This window comes from Corythoichthys intestinalis, chromosome 9, assembly GCF_030265065.1.
Source record: "Corythoichthys intestinalis isolate RoL2023-P3 chromosome 9, ASM3026506v1, whole genome shotgun sequence".
NCBI classification, from domain to species: Eukaryota; Metazoa; Chordata; class Actinopteri; order Syngnathiformes; family Syngnathidae; genus Corythoichthys; species Corythoichthys intestinalis.
Genome location: NC_080403.1, coordinates 6,290,655 through 6,312,095, shown reverse-complemented (window position 1 = coordinate 6,312,095; position 21,441 = coordinate 6,290,655). Strand labels below are relative to the sequence as shown.

Below are 21,441 nucleotides of genomic sequence, written 5' to 3'. Positions count from 1 at the left end.
CTTTGGATTGTTTATCCAGCTATCAGCTGCGACTTTGTATGGGCAGATTTGCAGGCCAACACACGCTAATTTTAAGTTGTATCGTTTCCTCGCGTCTGTCGGCAGTTACTCGTGATAATAATAAGTCATGTTTAACACGTTTTCATGAAAAAAAGATGCAAAATACAGCCAAAATATATGAATTTCAGACGTTTGTCTACGGATGTTTACCTGTGCGTGCACCCATCTCAAAATGGCGAAACGTTGCTCTGCGAGATGACGTCATCGTGACATCACGCCGACTGCGAGGATAAGATAGATGAATGAAAAAAAAATACAAATAAATAAATAACCCCTCCAAAAACTAATGCAGCCACAAGCCACTGTCCTAATTGCGCAGGCCCCAAGAAATGCAGAGGGTAAAAAAAAGCCTGCATTGGGGGTGCCCCCTCAAGATTCCTTAGTGCCCACTCTGGTGCGTAAACCTAGATCCGGGCCTGATGCCGATGACACCCAACTCTGCCACACCTCCGATCCCTCCTCCGCTCTCCTGCCCACATCCTTGACTGACTGTATCACAGAAATAAAAATCTGGTTTACCGACAATTTCCTGATACGCAACAGCAATAAAACGGAGTTGCTCCTTATTGGCTCCATATCCACCATTTCAAAAAACCACAGCCTATCCCTCACCATCGACAACTCCACCGTTTCACCCTCCCCCCAAGTCAAGAGCCTGGGAGTAATCCTGCATAATACACCTTCGTTTCAATCACACATCAATAACATTTCCCGGATTGCCCGCTTCTACCTACACACCATTGATGGGCTCCGCCCCTCCCTCACCCCACATTCTGCAGTAATTCTGGTTCACAGCCTTGTCACTTCCCGCCTTCACTCTTGCCTCTTCGGCCTCCCTCAAAAAACTCTATAAACTCCAACTGGTACAGATTTCAGCTGCCCGTGTCATAACCCTGTACCCCCCTCCATCCAGCACATCACTACAGTCCTCCAACAGCTCCACTGGCTCCTGGTCCCGGTCCACTTTCGCACCCAGTTCAAAGTCCTCTTACTCACATTCAAGGCCATCCACAACCTCGTCCCGACATACCTGTCCGACCTCATTCATGTTAAAACTCCCTCCTGTGCCCTCGGATCCTCTTACTCCGTACATCTGCTGTACCTGAACGCACTGCGTCGCTGACGTGACAGAGAAGGAGCGGTGCGGTTGAGATTCACTTTCTCTTTGAATGTTTTGTTGAGAACGCCGTCAACTGCAGCGGACAGTTGGTGTGTTGTGTTGCACAAGTTCTGAAAAAAATTATAAACATTTGACAAAGTTGGCGATTTCTTCGGCGATGTTACTACAACAATAATTGTCACCTTAACTTATAACGACTGGCGAACGGAGGTCGGAGGAGGACCGTAGAAATCGTCGTCATTCTACGTCCGTATTGTTGAGCCATTTCACGGATGGGCACCCCACGCTTATATTTTTCTATCAATTCCATCTTTATTTCAATGGTAAGCGTCACCTTTTTAACTTGTTTCACCACCTGCACCAACCTTCTTGGAACCTGTGTTGATTTCTCTCACAAGAAATCCGTCATGTGCCCGTCTGGGGTGCTGTCACGTCATTGTATTTCGAGCATGTCGTCGGATGTAGAAACAAATAGCGAGTCAAATTTTACGTCGGATGTCGATAAGATCGTGTGTCGAAGCTATCATATGTCGAGGTACCACTGTATTTTTTTTTTAAACCAGAGCTGCCAATCAAGACGTTACTTTTTTAACTAAATTGATGTTTTGTAAGAAAATTAATACATTGCAACTAGTACATAACAGAGTTTCAGGCTACTTCAAAGAGCATGAGAAAAGTAATTCACTCTATCAATAATATATGAACATTGGGCACACTAGCACACGTGGACAACTACATTTCCATTCAGGACAACAATATGTAGTAAGTTATATAATTCGAGAAATTACACATAATTGAGCTGTCAAAAGTTGATTTATGTCAACTAAGCACACAAATCTACATACTTTATACAACACAATGGCAAATATTGTATATGGATTAACATGCGTACACATTTGCATATCCATGAACTCACTTAGTCACCCACACTTCAGGTGTTATTTCAATTATTAATGCTTCCTGTGCATGCAGGGTGTGTTTACCACAACACACAAAAACATGGAGAATGTCTCGCAATAATGAATGTGGCACGTAGGTACTTTCGAGCAATGACAAGAAGTCATTTTCATGTTGAATTACATTTTCTCATTTTTAGGGATTTTAATTCAAATAAAACCGAGAATAAAAATTTTGGTGCATATTCTAATTAGGGCTCAAAGTTAACATTGCCTCTGGGCAAGTGCCCGATTTTTTTTTTGTTTTTTTTTTTGCTAACCCCCTTTGCTCCCAAATTCGTTCTTACCTGAGGCAAACGTTTTGATACAAACACTTGTTCAAATGTAATTTTGGGGTGCTCAAACCTAATCTGAGTTTTTTTTCTGTAAACTTTTATTTTTTTGCAAAGCAAGATTTATTATTTTTTTAATTGAAAAAGCAAAACAATTAAGAAGTGATATTTGGTAACACTTTACAATAAGGGTCCCTTAATTTAGTTAATAATTAGTTAATGCATTTTTTAGACAAAAACTAATGTTTAAGTAACTTCACAATAATTAATATCATTGCTTAGCTAACCTTTATTGATATATTAATTAATATGAGTTAAAACATTAGTTAATGTATTAGTTAATGCATAACTACACAGTAATGGTTTGGTAAGAATAAAAATAAATATAGGCCTATATAGGAAATTATAAATGCTTAAATCCCCCCCCTCCCCTCCTTCTTTAACCTTTATTAACCATTACTGAATGTTTTATGGACCCTTATTCTAAAGTGTAGCACATGTGTCCCTTAACTAATAATTTACAAATGTTTGAGTTAACAAACCCTAACCCTATATAGGCGTATATATCTTTTTTTAATTTTACCAAACTATTAGTTACTGTCTGGTTATGCATTACCTAATGCATTAAGTAATGTTAATTAATATATGACTAAATGTTAAATAAGGGATTATATGAATTATTGTAAAGTTACTTTAACATTAGTTATTGTCTTAAAATGCATTAACAGATGCATTTACTCATGTTAATTAATATATTAATAAATGTTATATAATGGATTAAATGAATTATGGTCATGTTACTTTAACATTAGTTATTGTCTAAAAAGGCATTAACTAATGTTAATTAAGGGACCCTTATTGTAAAGTGTTACCGGACATTTTAATTAAAATGGGTAGCTGGCACTTTTAAAAAACATAATAGCCCAAACATAACAATATGTGGTAAAATAATACCTGTTGTGCGATGTTTTAGACAACTGCAGGCACAGGACACCAGCAATAGAAAAATGTGACATGTGCTGTACTGTACTGCTGTCAAAGTGCTCCAAAATGTGAAAATAAGTCAATTATGCCAAGTGAATGTCAAAAAAATGTATAGAACTTTGGAAAAGACTGAAAACGTAAACTCATATTGGGTGATATTATATTGAGACTGGATAATCAGTGTGAGCTGTCGCTACTCAAAAAAGAAATACTGTATACGACACATTACATGTTACTCTCAGAAATAGTAATGCCTTAGTCCCTGCCAAAAGTAATTAGTTATATTACTAGCTATATTACTTGTTAAAATATTTTGCTCTCTACTCTAAAATTGCCTCAGGCTGAAATGCAGAAGGAAAAAGGGATGAGTGTTCTTCAGGGTCTTGATCACGCCAGTGTTGGGTCACATTACTCAAAGTAATATATTACTACGTATGGTATGTTACTGGTAAAACATGCCATATAAGGCAGATGAAATTTTTGCAGTTAACTCGCCACATAGTTGCTGCTAACGAGTGCCAACTTCCACTCCACACACCCTTGAGCCTTTAAACAATGGCAAGTTGCCAGCCAGCCCTCATAACCTCCGTGAATTTGGCCCCCCATCAGACAAATTCAAATTTATTTAAATAAAAATGATGTCAATCATTTGTGCTGTAAAAGTTTTGTTTGTGCTGCTTTCGTTTTTAAGATATTTGCAATTCTTTTACAGGTCAATCTGACATCACTTGCAGTCCCCCATTTACTGCAAAATAGACCTGAAGTGGTGCCTTTCATTTGTGCTTTGTTTGCGCTAGTTGTTGGGAAAACCCTCTGTTATTGCAGTTTTTTACACTCTGTCAGCCAGTTAAATTAGGATACGGAAGAGCTGTGACGTCATCACTCAAAATTAATATCTCAATATCTATAAAATGACAACAGCACAAACAAAACATTTTACAGCACAAACGAGCACAAACAAATGGCACCATTGCTGTTCCGTTCGGCCGTAGATGGGGGGCTTTACTATAAATTAATATCTATATCATAATATCTACAAAATCACTGCAGCACAAAAAAATTTACAGCACAAACTAGCACAAATGAAGAACAAACATGATTTTTAGCCATTTTTAATCAAAATGATTCATCAAAATTCTATCTCAAAATGATACATAGAAGCACAAATGAAACTTTTTACAGGACAAACAAGCCCAAACGTAGCACAAACGATTGACATTGTTTTTCTATAAATTTGCTTCTGATGGTGAGCCAACTACACGGAGGTCCCCTACCTCCCCAAAGTTTGGACCCTGCAGCCTTGACACACCACACTAGGACATCCGCGGCTGCCAATGGGTCCCCGCCCGGCACCCTCACGTCGCGGCAATCCCTGGTCGGCCTTAGCTAAACTTTCCCAGGGAAAAAAGTCAACTTGGTGATGATAATGCACACTCAGCAGGAAAACAGTACATTATTTTAAATTAATTGTACCCACCTGGATGCGTGTTTCAAATAAAAAAATAAAATAAAATAAAATAAAAATTGCCCTATAGTTTAAAATAACGCTCGCCATTCTAAATGCTAATACTACTGAGAACGCGAATGCTACGCTAACGCTCCAAGCCCCCCAGCCAATCATCATCGGGTTTGCAACAACGTCACCGCCCTCTTCCTTCCTCCCGCTCTGATATATCCCAGGCAGCTGTGATAGAATCAAACAACTTGCGCCTAATTCAACCAAATTGTAGTCACACGCCCCTTCACATCCTCAGTAACGGTAACAGCGATGCAAAGATGGCAAAAGAAATTAATTTGATTACTCAATACTGAAAAAAAATAACACCGTTAGAAACGCCATTATACTCCAGTGCTGTTATTAACAACAATGACCACAACTGCGCATGTGCATATGACAGGCTGGCGCCAATTTAGTCAGTGAGGGAAATCAGGTGACTGAAGCAGGTGGAAGAGGAGTCGCTTTAAAGAGAAAAATAATCATTTTTCTGAGTAAGTCACCGCGAGTCGTGTGGCAAGCTTGAAATATATACTGTATTTTTCATTCACTGCCCTATAAAGCATGTATTATTATAGATTATCGTGTTTAAAAAAATCAATATTTTTAATGTCTCTCAAGCCATGTCAAAGCAACATCATTTACAAAGTGTTTCAAGGTAATGCCATGGTCTTCATCATGATGTTGACTGGACACGGGGCGCGGGGCCGATTAATAGGGGGCCGATCTCGGTAATAAAAAAAAAAAAACGAATGGAAACACAGACAAAGAGCTTTTTGTGTTGAAAATTCGATTCTTGGTAAAAACCAAATAAAAATAAATACAGTTAGCATTTACTGTATGTTACAAAAATATGTCGAATGTTCTGCAAGTCTTTAAGCCACTGTGGCGCCCCCTTATCACCACAAGAAAATTCTTGTGAATAAATGCGTAAATCCCTGAATTCTTTATAGATATGGATGTAAAACAGTCTCGATTCTTTGTTATAAGAGCAAAGAACCGGGCAGTTAGCATTTACAAATACAGTATGTCGATTGTGCTGGGAGTCTTTAAGCCACTGTAGCGCTGCCTTATCAACACAAACAGCTTCTTCCGTTGAAAATTCTTGTGAATAAATCCATGAATACTTTATTGATATGGACGTAAAACAGTCTTGATTCTTGGTAAAAAGAAAAAAAAACAACAGGCAGTGAGAATTTATTTTACGTAAATATTGTGAATTATGACACCAATGCCGTAGCAGCTAATTTCTCCCATTGATTTTTTTCACTATATTTCAAAATGCATGCATGGTACAAAAATTTAATAATTACCTTCAATCGTCGAACAAATCACTCTTGAGACAATCCTTCCTGTTTGTATGCGGTACAGCTTTCGTACTTTTTCAACTTAAATCTGGCGTTAGATCGCTGCGTGGGTGTGTTTGAGAATAACTCCTCTTGATGTGGGCAGGCCCCCTACTTAAAGGTGTGGCACAGGGTCTGAAGGCTGTGACCCATCAATATAATTATGAAGTGTATGGTCATGCATTGTGTTTACAGCATGGTGAATGTTTTATTGGCCTTTAAATGTGGGAAAGGAGAACCATGTTAACGGTACTTTTCAACCATTTACAACTAGAACAGCAACAGCACATTTTATGTAGGCAATCATTTTTTTTGTCTTTATGTTTGTGTCTAAAAATGTGTTAAACGTATTGATGTTTATTGTTCAAAGAGTTAGGGAGGGATCAAACCATTTCTACCTTTTTCAAAATAATATTGCACTGCTCTGTCCATTCAAGCTGAAACGGATTTGAATATTTACCTGGATGGAAACGTCACTGTAGGATCCTCCGATGACTCCCGAAATAGCCAGTGGGACCTCGTTCTGGATGGGTCGAGAGCCATCCGGGCAGATGAAGCCTGGGTCGTGCACCTTGGTGAGGGATGCCCTGACGAAATCCAGCGACTGCTCCAGGGCATAGGTGTCCTTTGAGCAGGTGTCAAGGATGTGCGCCCCCAGCTGAAGTCCAGGAAGGATGCGATCACTAGAGTTAATCTCGTCGAGCGCTAGGAGCATGGCCTCCAGTCTTTGGATACCTCTCTCTGCGTTAATTTTACCACAGTCCTCTGTCCCTTCGCCTTTGTGGTGCACCGGGAATAGGCCCCCGATCACCAAGTCGCCATCTATGAGGATCTCGCGCTTGGCGGCTGGAGGGTGTCTGGACATGCTGGGCAAGCTCCCCGGTACCAGTAACTCCAGCAACAAGATGTGGAGAGGCCAATAGGAAGGTGCTGGAATAGCCGACGATCTGAGGCGGAGTGTGACACTCAGCATGGCGAGACCAGGTTGTTGAGTAAAGTGTAGCAACGGGAATGAAGGCAGTAGTTCACAGAAAGTGGCAGTCTTTTGACACTGGACACAGCATGTTGGACACTATCTGTAAATGGAATGAAGAATCAAAATGCTCAACAGATAAGAAATGTAGATAAAACAGAATTTAGACATCTGATTTACAGCACATTTTTAATAATATACAATATGCCCTGATATTTTTTCCTCAAAATTTGTAGCAGTTTAAGGTCATACACAACGGAACCCCTAAAATTGTGTCTCTAAAGGATTGGAAAATGTTGTGCTCCTTCCGTTTGCTTTGTATACACCTTAGATTTTTGTAATCCTGGTAAGAAACAACAACAGAATACAACCCGTGGATAAAAATTAAAGAATCAACAGTCTTGGGGGATGATCAGCTGTTTAATTGTGTAGAATAAAACGCAGATCACTAGCAACCTCAAAACTAAATTTATTTCAAATGACGACTTTCTGGCCTTAGGAAACACAATAAGAAATCTAATGCCAAATAGTAGTGGTATTTTATTGTATTGTTTTTTTTAGAACAAACATAGGGAAAAAGTTATGGAATCACTTAGTTTAAAAAGAAAAATTCTGTAAAAATCCTGTATAATTTTGAACTAACACCTGCAGTGAAAAAGTAAAAAAAAACAAAAACAAATAAATAAATAGAATAACTCACACAGTGTTGCATACAATGTTGTTAGTTCACAGCAGTGTTGTTTTTGGCAGCCCTTTTAATTTTTGTCGTAGTCTTAATCTTTTGAGCATTTAGAATGGGGTCAACCATGATCCCTCGCTACTTCGCGCTTCAAACTTCGCGCCCTCAGTCCATCGCGGATTAATTTTCAATTGAAAAAAAAATATAGATGAGCTGTCTCAAGCAATCTCCCTCTTCCTCCCTCCCTCTCCCTGATCTTTGTTCATCAGGCAGGCAGTGTGCGTGCACTGGAGTTGTTTAATAAAGTTAATGATGATTGACAGATGAATGTGTATAATCTTGCCAGTCACGAACTTGTGAAGCATCACCTGAGTCAATAATCGTTTAACTTGTTAAACAGTTGCTGTGCAACTCATTGTTTGTAAGTGAGCAGCTCTGAGTGGATTTGAGAAGATTCACTCAGTGAAGCATCTAATAAAGCCAAGGATATTTCTACTACTACTTTATTGTTTTTGTTTTTTTTTTCTAAATAATTCGGTGGGACAGTAATATGTTTAAAATCATTTATTTATCATCAATTTATCATTATTATCATTTGAAGTGCTTAAAAACTATTTATAAATATATATATATATATATATATATATATATATATATATATGTATTATACATTTTTTTTATTATACTTTGGGAAAAAAGTAAAAAAAAAAAGTCTTACATGTTTCTCTTTCCAATGCTAAATCTGAATGAATATATTATTTAAAAAAATATGCTTTTTTTTTTTTGTGTGTGTGTGTGTGGGGGGGGGGGGCTCTACTTCATGGTTTTTCACTAATCGTGACAGGTTCTGGTCCCCATTAACCAAGAAAAACGAGGCATCACTGTATTTCGAATGAACATTGACAGATGAGCACATATTGTAGCATCTACAAATCTATCATGGTGATAATACACACTCAGCAGGAAAACAGTACATTATTTTCAATTAATTATTCTCACCTTGAACGCTACGAGCTGTATGTAAAAAAAAGTTGTCCGAGAGTTTAAGAGGACGCTCACTGTTAGCAATAGCTTAATGCTAACGTGAATGCTATGCTAACGCTACGAGTTACATTTAGCCTGTGATGAACACAGACCTTTAAAGGCGAAAGCAACATTGCATATTTTGTCTTTCCAATCTAAGAAGACAAATCTTACCATGTGTGTCTTAAAACAAGCAATGGATGGACTGGAGAGGATACTAGTGCGTGAGTTGGGGAGGCACAGCAGGTCACATGAGTGACACAACCAAACACTAGTTGCTACATGCCACACATTGTGAGCATGTGACAGAAACTATGGCTCATTTTCATCTCATCCTCGTCTCATCAGACAAAAACTGGCATTCTTGTCGCTATGTTTTAGTCCCCCAAGACACGTTTTTAGCTCGTTATCGTCTCATCGTCATAAAAAAATTGTTTGTCGATTAAATATTTTCATTATAGTCATTGTTGATGAAAAAACTGGTTCACTCTTAGCTGTGACTAAATTCTGGACCAAGTAGAAACTACCAAGGACGTTTTGTCAAAGGCATGCATACTGGAAAGACATCAAAGTGTCCAGACACAAAACTTAAGGCAATGTCTTAACAACAGAATGAACAACAACAACAACAAAGAGGAACTAATAGCAGGAAACTGGAGTCAATATACTATATGTGACTGAACTCTAAGAAACCGGCTAAAGGAAATAGGATTAACATATTGAAAAAAAAACAAAAACATTAAAATCTAAACAGGAAAGAAAAAGCTGACAATGGTCTCAGGAAATCTGCCGTGGATGGTGGTTGGCAGGTTGAAAGTCCTAAATACGGTATTCCGTTATGAATCATGAAACTGCATTCGGCAAGGTCATGATGCTGGAACCTTTGTTAGGTTCCGTTCCAATTAGATTTAAGAAGACAACTGCCTGAAAAACACATGCAAATATTCAGTCATTTATGATATTGGACTACATGTCCAAGAGAGACACTGGGGAGATGGACATTGTTACACCTTCAATAAATGCACAAGTTTATGTTGAGATTTTGGTCAGATATCTTATCAACTTAGTTGAAAGAAAGTTTGTGGATGATGAAAATAATTTTTTAAGATGATAATGCATCTCGCCGTCAAGCAAAAACTGTGAAAACACACTTGTAATGTAAATGTGATGGCCTACAAATATTCAGGCTCTCAATACAGATAAAAAAATTTAAAAAATCTGTGGTGGAATTAGAAAGAAAATGGTCCAAGAAATTCTAGCGACACAACATAAAGAAAGTTGGCGTCAGCTTTATGAATAGCAATGTTTGTCAGTCATTGAGGAGTAAAAAAATAAAGTAATAAAAAATCATAGTTGGTGCAAGAAAGTATTAGCTGTCCTTTTGCGAGGTTGTTCCAATTTCCATAATTTGTTTCCTCTTGTTGGTGAGTAAAAATGATTGTTAATGGCTTCCACAACTTTTTCTCTTGATTTGTTTTAGTGTTTCTTAAAGCCCAAAAGTGATTTAAAATTACTTTCTGTTTTGGGTCCTGTCTATGGTTTGCTTTTTTTTCTACACAATTTAACAACTGACATTCCACCGAGACAAGTGATTCCATAAATTTTGCCAGGTTGTATTATGACAGAAACGGAAATTCAAAACATTTAACCACAAATGTAAATGTAACATTCCTTCACAGTAGCATTTGTTTATTTATTTATTTATTTAACCCTTAGATGCATAAGTGGGTCAAAAATGACCCAGTGAGGTTGTTTTTTTGAAATATCTTCTGATTGAAAAATTGTTATCAATTCATATTCCAGGTATTCCTCAAAAAACATGTTTTTGATATAATTCCATTCATATTTTTGATGAACTTTTTATACATTTGAAGAAATTGTCATTTTTGTATTATTACCCTAAGCTTCCACAAGTGGGTCAAAAATGACTCACATGTATTTTCTATGGAATCCAATGGGAATCTTTCATTCTTATCAACTTTGGCTGTCAGGAATAAATTTACTGTGGACCACACAGAGTAGGTATGTAAAAAGTGACATCTCTTAAGAAGATTATTTTACACAGCAAGAGCAGATACGTGTACTGTAAGTATTATGTCCATATTGTATTGTTTGTGTGTGTCTTTCATGACTCTTTATTATTATTATTTATCAACAAATTAACCTACTTCATAACTAGCTAGCAAACTAAGGCTAGGTGCAGGATGCGCATGAGCATCAAAACAAATGACTACACATGACGCACACACGTACGGACAGTTTGCCCCGATACCTCTCCGTGTCAAGAGGCAAGAGGCTGCTCATTTGGAGCAGAGAGAAAACAGAGCCTACTCAGGCTTATCCTCAACCCATTTTATTTTTTATGACTGTTGTCAAGCCCGCTCCTTCCCCAAAAGCCGCGTTCAAGCTAGGCACTAACTCTAATGCACAGCTGCGCCGCTACCGTAGCGCCTTGTCTCTCTCGCTCTTTGCTGACATTAATTGCTGCATGAATTCCAATTTGGGGGACTTGACAGTTCAGACCGCAACCACAGTCTGGAAAAATGTGGCCCGGATGGGATTTTAACCACATACGAATGTGACCTGGATCAAATTGAAATGGTCCACTTTTATGCGACTTTTGTCTATTGTCCAGGTGGCAGTGGCAGTTGTCCACCTGGAAATCCAGCTGAATAGGACCAATCTGACTCATAAGATTACACTTATGTGTCCTCTGAAGAAGAACGTTTCCAAATCAAGGCCAACAGAATGAGTTGGTAGGGCTCTTACTAGAGCGAATTACCTCCCACCCAGGGCAGAACTCAGAGCCACAATATCCTCAGAAATCGGTCAGTGCCTCCACAAGGACTTATCACCGCTGTCCCACCAAAAAGATGCATGGGAGCTCTTAATCATTGATGATCGAATACAAGAAAGGTCTGTAACAGTCTGTTACTGTTCTGTTTTCATTTGGTTTTTTTTGTTTTTTTTTCAAAAAATGTTAATTGAATCATAAAGATATTTTAAGCATGAAATCATTCTTGTGTGGCCCTAAATGTAATACTAATTGATATACAAGTGATTATTCTTCACCAAATTGGCATAAAAACACATTGGTTCTAATATGGGTCATTTTTGACCCACTTATGGAAGAGTCCAGTAAGGGTCCAGTAACTTGTGCATCTAAGGGTTAAAAGTCATTGGGAGTACACCTGGAATTTTTGGGCGGTCAATCTTCAGAAACCATCATGATGTTGTTGATGTTATATACATATACTGTATATACGTACTGTATGTAGTTCCTGCTTTTAAATGTTGCACCATAACATCCTGCTGCCCTATTGGTCATAATATTTCCCATTATGCCTCCGTAATGGGATTCTGCTCTCCTATTGGCCTATTTTTGAAGACATTTCAATTAAGATGTCATAGTATGATGACATGCGCAGGCGCGACAGTGTTATTGTTGCTATAGTTGGTCAACGTCAGAGCCAAATGAGCACAAGGCTCCTCGTGTTCTTGTCTCACAAAGAGTTTTTTTAAGCACACAGATAGCTCATTACATTAGTAGCACATTAGAGCATAGGTCTCCTCGTGCTTTTGTGTCATGAAGATTAAGATAGGAAATAGGCACCATAAATCTCGTGAAAGAGAGGGTTGCCTCACTTGAAAGGTAAGATACAAATGTTTCTTTTTTTCTTTCCATTTTGTTGTTATCTACTTTATTAAAGGTTAGGTTAGGTTAGGTTAGGTTAGGTTAGGTTAGGTTAGGTCAGGTCAGGTCAGGTCAGGTCAGGTCAGGTCAGGTCAGGTCAGGTCAGGTCAGGTCAGGTTTGGTCAGGTTAGGTTGGGTCACAGACGTCATAATATATTGACGGGACACGGGGCGCTAACACTAGACCACGCCTTCAAGTAGGGGGCCTGCCCACATCAAGAGGAGTTATTCTCAAACATACGCACACAGAGATCTAACGTCGGATTTAGGTTGAAAAACTATTAAAGCTGGACCGCATACGAACAGAAGGGATTGTCTCAGGAGTGATTTGTTCGAGGATTCAAAGTAATTATTATATTTTTCGTTCGTAGCATGCATTTATTTTGAAACATTGTGAAAAAAGTCAATGGGAATGGGAAAAAATCAATTAGCTGCTACAGTATGGGCATCCTACTTCGCAATATTTACGTAAAATAAATGCTAACTGCCCGGCTTCTCGCTTTTAACCAAGAATCAAGACTGTTTTGCGTCCATATCTTTAAAGAATTAAGGGATTTAAGCATTTAGTCACTAGAATTTTCATCGTAAAAAGTTTTTTGTTGTGATAAGGAGGAGCCACATTGGCTAAAAGACTAGCATCACATTTGACATATTTACGTAAAATAAATGAAAACTGCCCGTTTTTTTGCTTTTAACCAAGAATCGAGACTGTGTTACGTTCATACCTATAACAAATTCAGGGATTCAAGCATTTATTCACAAGAATTTTCAACATAAAAAGCTCTTTGTCTGTGTTTCCACTCGGTCAGCTTTGATGGTGATAGGCCCCCTATGAATCGGCCCCGCGCCCCGTGTCCCGTCAATATATTATGAAGTCTGTGGTATGGTTAGGTTAGGTTAGGTTAGGTTAGGTTATGTTATGTTATGTTATGTTATGTTATGTTATGTTATGTTATGTTATGTTATGTTATGTTAGGTTAGGTTAGGTTAGGTTAGGTTAGGTTAGGTTAGGTTAGGTTAGGTTAGGTTAGGTTAGGTTAGGTTAGGTTAGGTTAGGTTGGGTTTAGTTTGGGTTGGGTTAGGTTAGGCATACGGAATGATTCAAATGTGTTCGGCTGTTATTTTATTCCCGTTTTACCTCAATTATAAAATTTAATGTCACGTGTCAGAAGTGCTTGAAAAGGATTAGGGCATTTACATGTAAACCACGTCTCTATTCACAAACCAATTAATGTCGAAAGTAGAGGTACCACTTTATTATTATGCATTGAAACAACATCAACGAATTTAGTTTTTCTTAATTAGCATGTCACTTTCTTAGCCATTCTTGTATTGATGGCAAGTAATTCTATCATTTGACAGGGCAAACATGAAATTGTTTACTTTTTTTCTTATGAAATATGACACATCTGTACTGTACACATTCTGGGCACTTCCCTAGTGAGGAGGATTTTCCCAGCTTACGAGGAGATGACACATAGATGGTGGTGCTTCTCAATGAAGGAGGGTTGCCATGGTAACTTGCCAGGTTCAAAAAATAATAATAACGGATGGACTGCAGGGAAGGGGGCAGTGAATGGTAATATGATAATCTACAAAGGCGAATGTACTGTTTTTTGATTTGTTGATTTGTTCTGATGTGTAATGATGATCAAGGAGTGCTTATTAAATAATAATAGTGAAGCCAACAATGCTTATTTATTCATATTTGACAGTGTTGTTCAACTTTTTAGCATGCACACACTTTTTCCACATATCATGTAATATTTTATAATTGGGCGATGACCCAAAATGTATTGTTAATGATCATGGCTCTGCCTTGTTTGGAGACAGCTCCACCCCAAAATATGCTCCAAGAATATTCTGTGACATTCCCAACAGGAAAACAACAGGAAGGTAAGAGCCTAATGAATGCTGCATTCCCCCGCTCAGGATAAATATTACATCAGGTTGTGGGTGGCAGCTTGAGCGGTGCATTGATGAATGCACTGCTTTTCATCCAGCGAGGAGGTTCGCGAAGAGTGTGAGGACGTGATATAAGTTGTGTCTGGGGGTGCAACACCGAGAGCAGAAAACAAGGAGCGGACAGCCGTCGCCAAACACATTTGACCTAATGGAGTGAAGGTCGGAGTGCCAGTTGCACATCTGACATGAAAAAATCTAATTGCTCTTTGACGCTGAAGCAGATGGCAGCTTTCTGGTTGCAAAGGCAAGGTCGCCGTGTGAATTAATGGCGCCATAAGGAACAGCCAATTAGGCAAGCCTTTGGAAACTAGGCCAAATGGAGGTCTCTCGAAGCCCTAAGAAGTGCAAATGCAGTCAGACACCATTGGCGACATGAAGCGCACACTATCAAAAAGCACATTTCTGATTTGAAAGACAACCAGGGGCTCGATCAGTCTTCAAATGGTCCCATCAGCCTTCAATCAGATCATTAAAAGGACCCTGATGTAGATGTAGCTGTGGAGTACGTCTGTGCGCCAAAAGTTCAAATGTAAAGAGGCGGTCAGAGAGGGCTTGTCCAGTCACCATTAACATAAAAGATGCCTTGATAACACCATTCTACATTGTCTCGTCCAAATATAGCCAGTGTGTAATTTGTGAGTCAGTGCAGACTCCCTCTCAGCGATGCTGTGATTGCCAAGTAGAGTCACACAGTGTGCACGACAATGCATGTGAACATGTTAGGTGTCAAACAAACATACTAGGAACCACCTATTCTTGAAATGTCCTGTGAATATCTATGATGCTTACCAGTCATAACATTTAGTATAGCTGCACAAACCCATCAACCAATCCATTTACAGTGTACGTACTTGTCCTCATTTGGCTGACGAGTGCTCTCAAGGATTATGACAACCATCCATCTTAGTATATCTTCACACCAATTGACAATTTCTCCTGTACTCCAATCAACTGCTCAGCAAATACTGTACGCATAAACAAGCATTTATTTCATTGAGAGTGTATCCATCCAAATGTTCTGTGCCCAAGATGTACTGTATATGTATATCGTTTTTTCCTTAAACATGACTGCAGGACTGTTTGATGCAGCTGTACTGTGAATTTAAAGCATTTTGACGAGGTGTATGTGTTGAAATCGCCAGCAGAAGGCGCTAAAACACCATCCATCCATTATCTTCCGCTTAGTCCGGGGTTGGGTCGCGGGGGCAGCAGCTTTAGCAGGGAAGCCCAGACTTCCCTCTCCCCAGCCACTTCAGCCAGCTCCTCCGGCGGGATTCCAAGGCGTTCCCAGGCCAGCCGAGCGACATAGTCTCTCCAGCGTGTCCTGGGTCGACCCCGGGGCCTCCTACCGGTGGGACATGCCCGGAACACCCCTCCAGGGAGGCGTCCAGGAGGCATCCGAACCAAATGCCCGAGCCACCTCAACTGGCTCCTCTCAACGCGGAGGAGTAGCGGCTCGACACCAAGCCCCTCCCGGATGACCGAGCTTCTCACCCTATCTCTAAGGGAGAGCCCGGACACCCTGCGGAGGAAACTCATTTCGGCCGCTTGTATCCGGGATCTTGTTCTTTCGGTCACGACCCACAGCTCGTGACCATAGGTGAGGGTAGGAACGTAGATCGACTGGTAAATTGAGAGCTTCGCCTTTTGGCTCAGCTCCTTCTTCACCACAACGGACCGGTGCAGAGTCCGCATCACTGCAGACGCTGCACCGATCCGCCTGTCAATCTCCCGCTCCCTCCTACCCTCACTCGTGAACAAGACCCCAAGATACTTGAACTCCTCCACTTGGGGCAGGATCTCATACCCGACCCGGAGAGGGCACTCCACCCTTTTCCGGCTGAGGACCATGGTCTCGGATTTGGAGGTGCTGATCTTCATCCCAACCGCTTCACACTCGACCGCGAACCGCCCCAGTGAGAGTTGGAGGTCACGGCTTGATGAAGCCAACAGCACATCATCTGCAAAAAGCAGAGATGCAATGCTGAGGCCACCAAACCGGACACCCTCAACGCTTCGGCTGCGCCTAGAAATTCTGTCCATAAAAATGATGAACAGAATCGGTGACAAAGGGCAGCCTTGGCGGAGTCCAATCCTCACTGGGAACGAATTCGACTTACTGCCGGCAATGCGGACCAGACTCTGACACCGGTCGTACAGGGACCGAACAGCCCTTACCAGGGGGCTCGGTACCCCGTACTCCCGGAGCACCCTCCACAGGACTCCCCTAGGCACACGGTCGAACGCCTTCTCCAAATCCACAAAACACATGTGGACTGGTTGGGCGAACTCCCATGCACCCTCGAGGACCCTGCCGAGGGTGTAGAGCTGGTCCACTGTTCCACGGCCGGGACGAAAACCACACTGCTCCTCCTGAAACCGAGATTCAACTTCTCGACGGACCCTCCTCTCCAGCACCCCTGAATAGACTTTACCGGGGAGGCTGAGGAGTGTGATCCCTCCACCACCCAGGTCTGCCAATCCAGAGGCACTGTCCCTGATGTCCACGCAATGTTGTAGAGGCGTGTCAGCCATGACAGCCCCACAACATCCAGAGCCTTTAGGAACTCCGGGTGGATCTCATCTACCCCTGGGGCCCTGCCACCGAGGAGCTTACCAACCGCCTCAGTGACTTCAACCCCAGAGATCGAAGAGCCCACCTCAGAGTCCCCAGACTCTGCTCCCTCAAAGGAAGGCGTGTCGGTGGAATTGAGGAGGGCTTCGAAGTATTCTCCCCACCTACTCACGACGTCCCGAGTCGAGGTCAGCAGTACACCATCTTCACTATACACAGTGTTAATGGTGCACTGCTTTCCTCCCCTCAGACGCCGGATGGTGGACCAGAATTTCCTCGAAGCTGTCCGGAAGTCGTTTTCCATGGCCTCGCCGAACTCCTCCCATGTCCGAGTTTTTGCCTCGGCGACCGCCGAAGCCGCAGTCCGCTTGGCCAGCCGGTACCTGTCAGCTGCCTCCGGAGTCCCACAGGCCAAAAAGGCCTGATAGGCCTCCTTCTTCAGCTTGACGGCATCCCTTACCACTGGTGTCCACCAGCGGGTTCGGGGATTGCCGCCACGACAGGCACCAACCACCTTACGGCCACAGCTCCGATCGGCCGCCTCAACAATGGAGGTGCGGAACATGGCCCACTCGGACTCAATGTCCCTCACCTCCCCCGGGACAAGGGAGAAGTTCTGCCGGAGGTGGGTGTTGAAACTCTTTCTGACAGGGGATTCTGCCAAACGTTCCCAGCAGACCCTCACAATACGTTTGGGCCTGCCAGGTCTGGCCAGCAACTTCCCCCACCATCGGAGCCAACACACCACCAGGTGGTGATCAGTTGACAGCTCCGCCCCTCTCTTCACCCGAGTGTCCAAAACATGTGGCCGCAAGTCCGATGACACGATTACAAAGTCGATCATTGAACTGCGGCCTAGGGTGTCCTGGTGCCAAGTGCACATGTGGACACCCCTATGTTTGAACATGGTGTTCGTTATGGACAAACCGTGACGAGCACAGAAGTCCAATAACAGAACACCACTCGGGTTCTGATCGGGGGGGCCGTTCCTCCCAATCACGCCCCTCCAGGTCTCACTGTCATTGCCCACGTGAGCGTTGAAGTCCCCCAGTAGAACGAGGGAGTCCCCAGAGGGGGTCGCTCTCCAGCACACCCTCCAAGGACTCCAAAAAGGGTGGGTATTCTGAGCTGCTGTTCGGTGCATAAGCGCAAACAACAGTCAGAACCCGTCCCCCCACCCGAAGGCGGAGGGAGGCTACCCTCTCGTCCACGGGGGTAAACCCCAACGTACAGGCACCAAGCCGGGGGGCAATAAGTATGCCCACACCTGCTCGGCGCCTCTCACCGTGGGCAACTCCAGAATGGAAGAGAGTCCAACCCCTCTCGAGAGGATTGGTACCAGAACCCAAGCTGTGTGTGGAGGAGAGTCCGACTATATCTAGTCGGAACTTCTCTGCCTCACCCACCAGCTCAGGCTCCTTCCCTGCCAGAGAGGTGACATTCCATGTCCCAAGAGTTAGCTTCTGCAGCTGGGGGTTGGACCGCCAAGGCCCCCGCCTTTGGCTGCCGCCCAACTCTCTACGCACCCGACCCCTTTGGCCCCTCCCACAGGTGGTGAGCCCATGGGAAGGGGAACCCATGTTGCCTTTTCGGGCTGTGCCCGGCCGGGCCCCATGGGGACAGGCCCGGCCACCAGACGCTTGCCTTCGAGCCCCACCTCCAGGCCTGGCTCCAGAGGGGGGCCCCGGTAACCCGCGTCCGGGCAAGGGAAACTGGAGTTCATTTCTTTTTCTCATCATAAGGGGTCAGTTTGAGCCATGCTTAGTCTGGCCCCTCACCTAGGACCTGTTTGCCATGGGTGACCCTGCCAGGGGCTTAAAGCCCCAGACAACATACCTCCTAGGATCATTGGGACACGCAAACCCCTCCACCACGGTGATGACTCACGGAGGAGGCGCTAAAACACCATTTTTTTATTGTGTAGGGTCGTTTTTTTTTTTTTTTTTATCACACATTTTATATTGACTTATCTGAGTAGAAATTTCTGTACGTGGTTGGCCGCCATTACTGGGGTGTTTGCACACCTTTAGCAGCCCAGCGTCAGTCAATGTTAACAGTAACGTTGGCTATGTGCTTTGGGCGGCACATCCCAGCAATGGAGGACGGGGTACTTCCGGTCGTGTGCTTGGATTAGTCAATAGCAGCCCAGCGTTAGTCAGTGTAAACAGTAACATTAGCCGCGTTTGGTAGTGTGCTGCGCGGCACACCTCAGCAATGGCATATAAGGTACTTCCGGTCATTTTGCTCAAATTAGTCAATATTGAGCCAGGATATCGGATAGGTTGAAGAATCTATTTGCATGAAGTGGCCTGAGTATGTGTTGTTGTAGTTAGCAGGGGTGCGTAAAATTTGACAAGAAATGACAACTGGGATGAATGTGACAACCACTGACATCACTCTTGCAATGTGAACCTTGAGCAAATATTATACGCAGCACTACCCACACACATTTTACTAAATTACACCATTTATGTCGTGGCTATATTATTACTAAATATGCTAAATCATTTTTGCCATCAAAAGCATTCCCAAATGTTGTTTTTGCTGCTTTTTAGACAAAAACTGTTAAAGAAACATTTGAAAAACAAAAACAAAACAAAAAAACGATAAAAATCTGAAACGTTTTTCATTCTGTTTCTTTTTTCCGAAGCCCTAATTTTCTCAACTTTTAGGACCAAAAACTAAAGCTCATAAAACTTTCCCATATTCTCCAGCAGTGGGGCCTCTACATACAACGTTAATTCATTCCAGGACCTTTTTTGTAAGTAGAAATGGTTGTATGTGGAGCAGGATTTTCCCATAAGAACGCATTATAAATACATTAATTCGTTCCACAACCCGAAAACCTACACTAAAGCCTTAAAAAATGCTGCTGGTACTATTGCAAATAGCAATTACACAGAGCAAAACAAATAAATTATGAATGAAAATCAGAAGAATAATATAATAATAGTAATAATAATAATACCTGTAATAATGTAACAAATCCGTTTCTAATGTGGCGGATGTGTTTTGCACCTTTTGTACCTGAACGCACCGCGTGGCTGACTTGACAGAGCGAGAGAGGGACTTTTTACTTTCACTTTGTTCAGCTGTGGCAGACAGTTGGCATGTTGTGTTACACAAGTTCTGAAATAAATGATTGAAAACCTGACGAAGCGAGCGATTTTTTGGCGATGGTACCACAATCATAATTGTCACCTTAACTTATAAAGACTGGCAAACAAAAGTCGGAGGAGGACCGTGGAGATCGTCGACATTCTACGGCCGTATTGTTGAGCTAGTTCACAGGCCCACCCTCATATTTTTCTATCATTTTCCTCTTTATTTCTATGGTAAGTGTCACCTTTTTCCTTGTTTCACCACCTGCACGAACCTTCTTGGAACCTGTGTTGATTTCTCTCACAAGAAAATCCACCGTGCGTCTGTCTGCAGCGCTGTCATGCCGTCGTATTTCGAGCATGTCGTCGGATGTAGAAACAAATGGCAAGTCAAATTTTACGTCGGATGTCAAAAATATCGAGTGTCGAAGTGATCTTATGTCGAGGTACCACTGCATTTGTTAACAATGGGAAAAGACTCAACATTTTTTCTTGGTGTACTGTGTATTTTTCCAATTGTACATTATAATAAAAAAAAACACATTCTCTGGGACTTCAAAGATCAGTCAAAAGCCTTTTAGATGGCTTAAAATCTTAAAGTTTATGAAAAAGCCAGCACTGAATGAATTAATTCTAGCTCACTTTTCAGCAAGAGAAATGGCGTATGTGCTTGAAGGCTTGCCAGAAAATCAAACTATCACTCCCATCTAGTCCCACTCATGGACAATGAAGAATCTAAAATGACACTTAACCACATTGTTTGGAATATTTGATAAGTAAAAGACAAAGCAAAACACACGTGCGGTGTTTAGATCCTCACATAGCTGAAATTACCACTTGACTACTGAATATAAAATCAATTTTGTATGACTTTTGAGACATGTTCATCTGATAAATTTTTGTCCACCTTTTAACTTTTGTGGGATGTTGTGATTTTTAGTGGGTGTCACGTGGGCACATGTGCGGTGTTTAGATCCTCACAAAACTGAAATTACCACTTGACTACTGAATATAAAATCAATTTTGTATGATTTTTGAAACATGTTCATCTGATAAATTTTTGTCCACCTTTTAACTTTTGTGGGATGTTGTGATTTTTAGTGGGCGTCAACAAGATTCCTTTAACAATATGATTACCATTTTGTTTATTCCGTTTAACATCATCATTTCATATACAACGTGAGCTGTTTCAAATAGT

At 41.7% G+C, this 21,441-nt stretch overlaps 1 protein-coding gene across 1 annotated transcript in view; it reads right to left on the bottom strand.

The window, feature by feature from the left end:
* The window catches only part of grm2b (glutamate receptor, metabotropic 2b), a 118,872-nt gene that overhangs the window by 93,464 nt on the left and 3,967 nt on the right, over nucleotides 1–21,441 (bottom strand). The window contains exon 2 of the mRNA XM_057846421.1: nucleotides 6,694–7,309. Within this exon, the coding sequence (XP_057702404.1) occupies nucleotides 6,694–7,206 (513 nt within the window). The 5' untranslated portion in view covers nucleotides 7,207–7,309. The remainder of the gene's footprint in view (nucleotides 1–6,693; nucleotides 7,310–21,441) is intronic.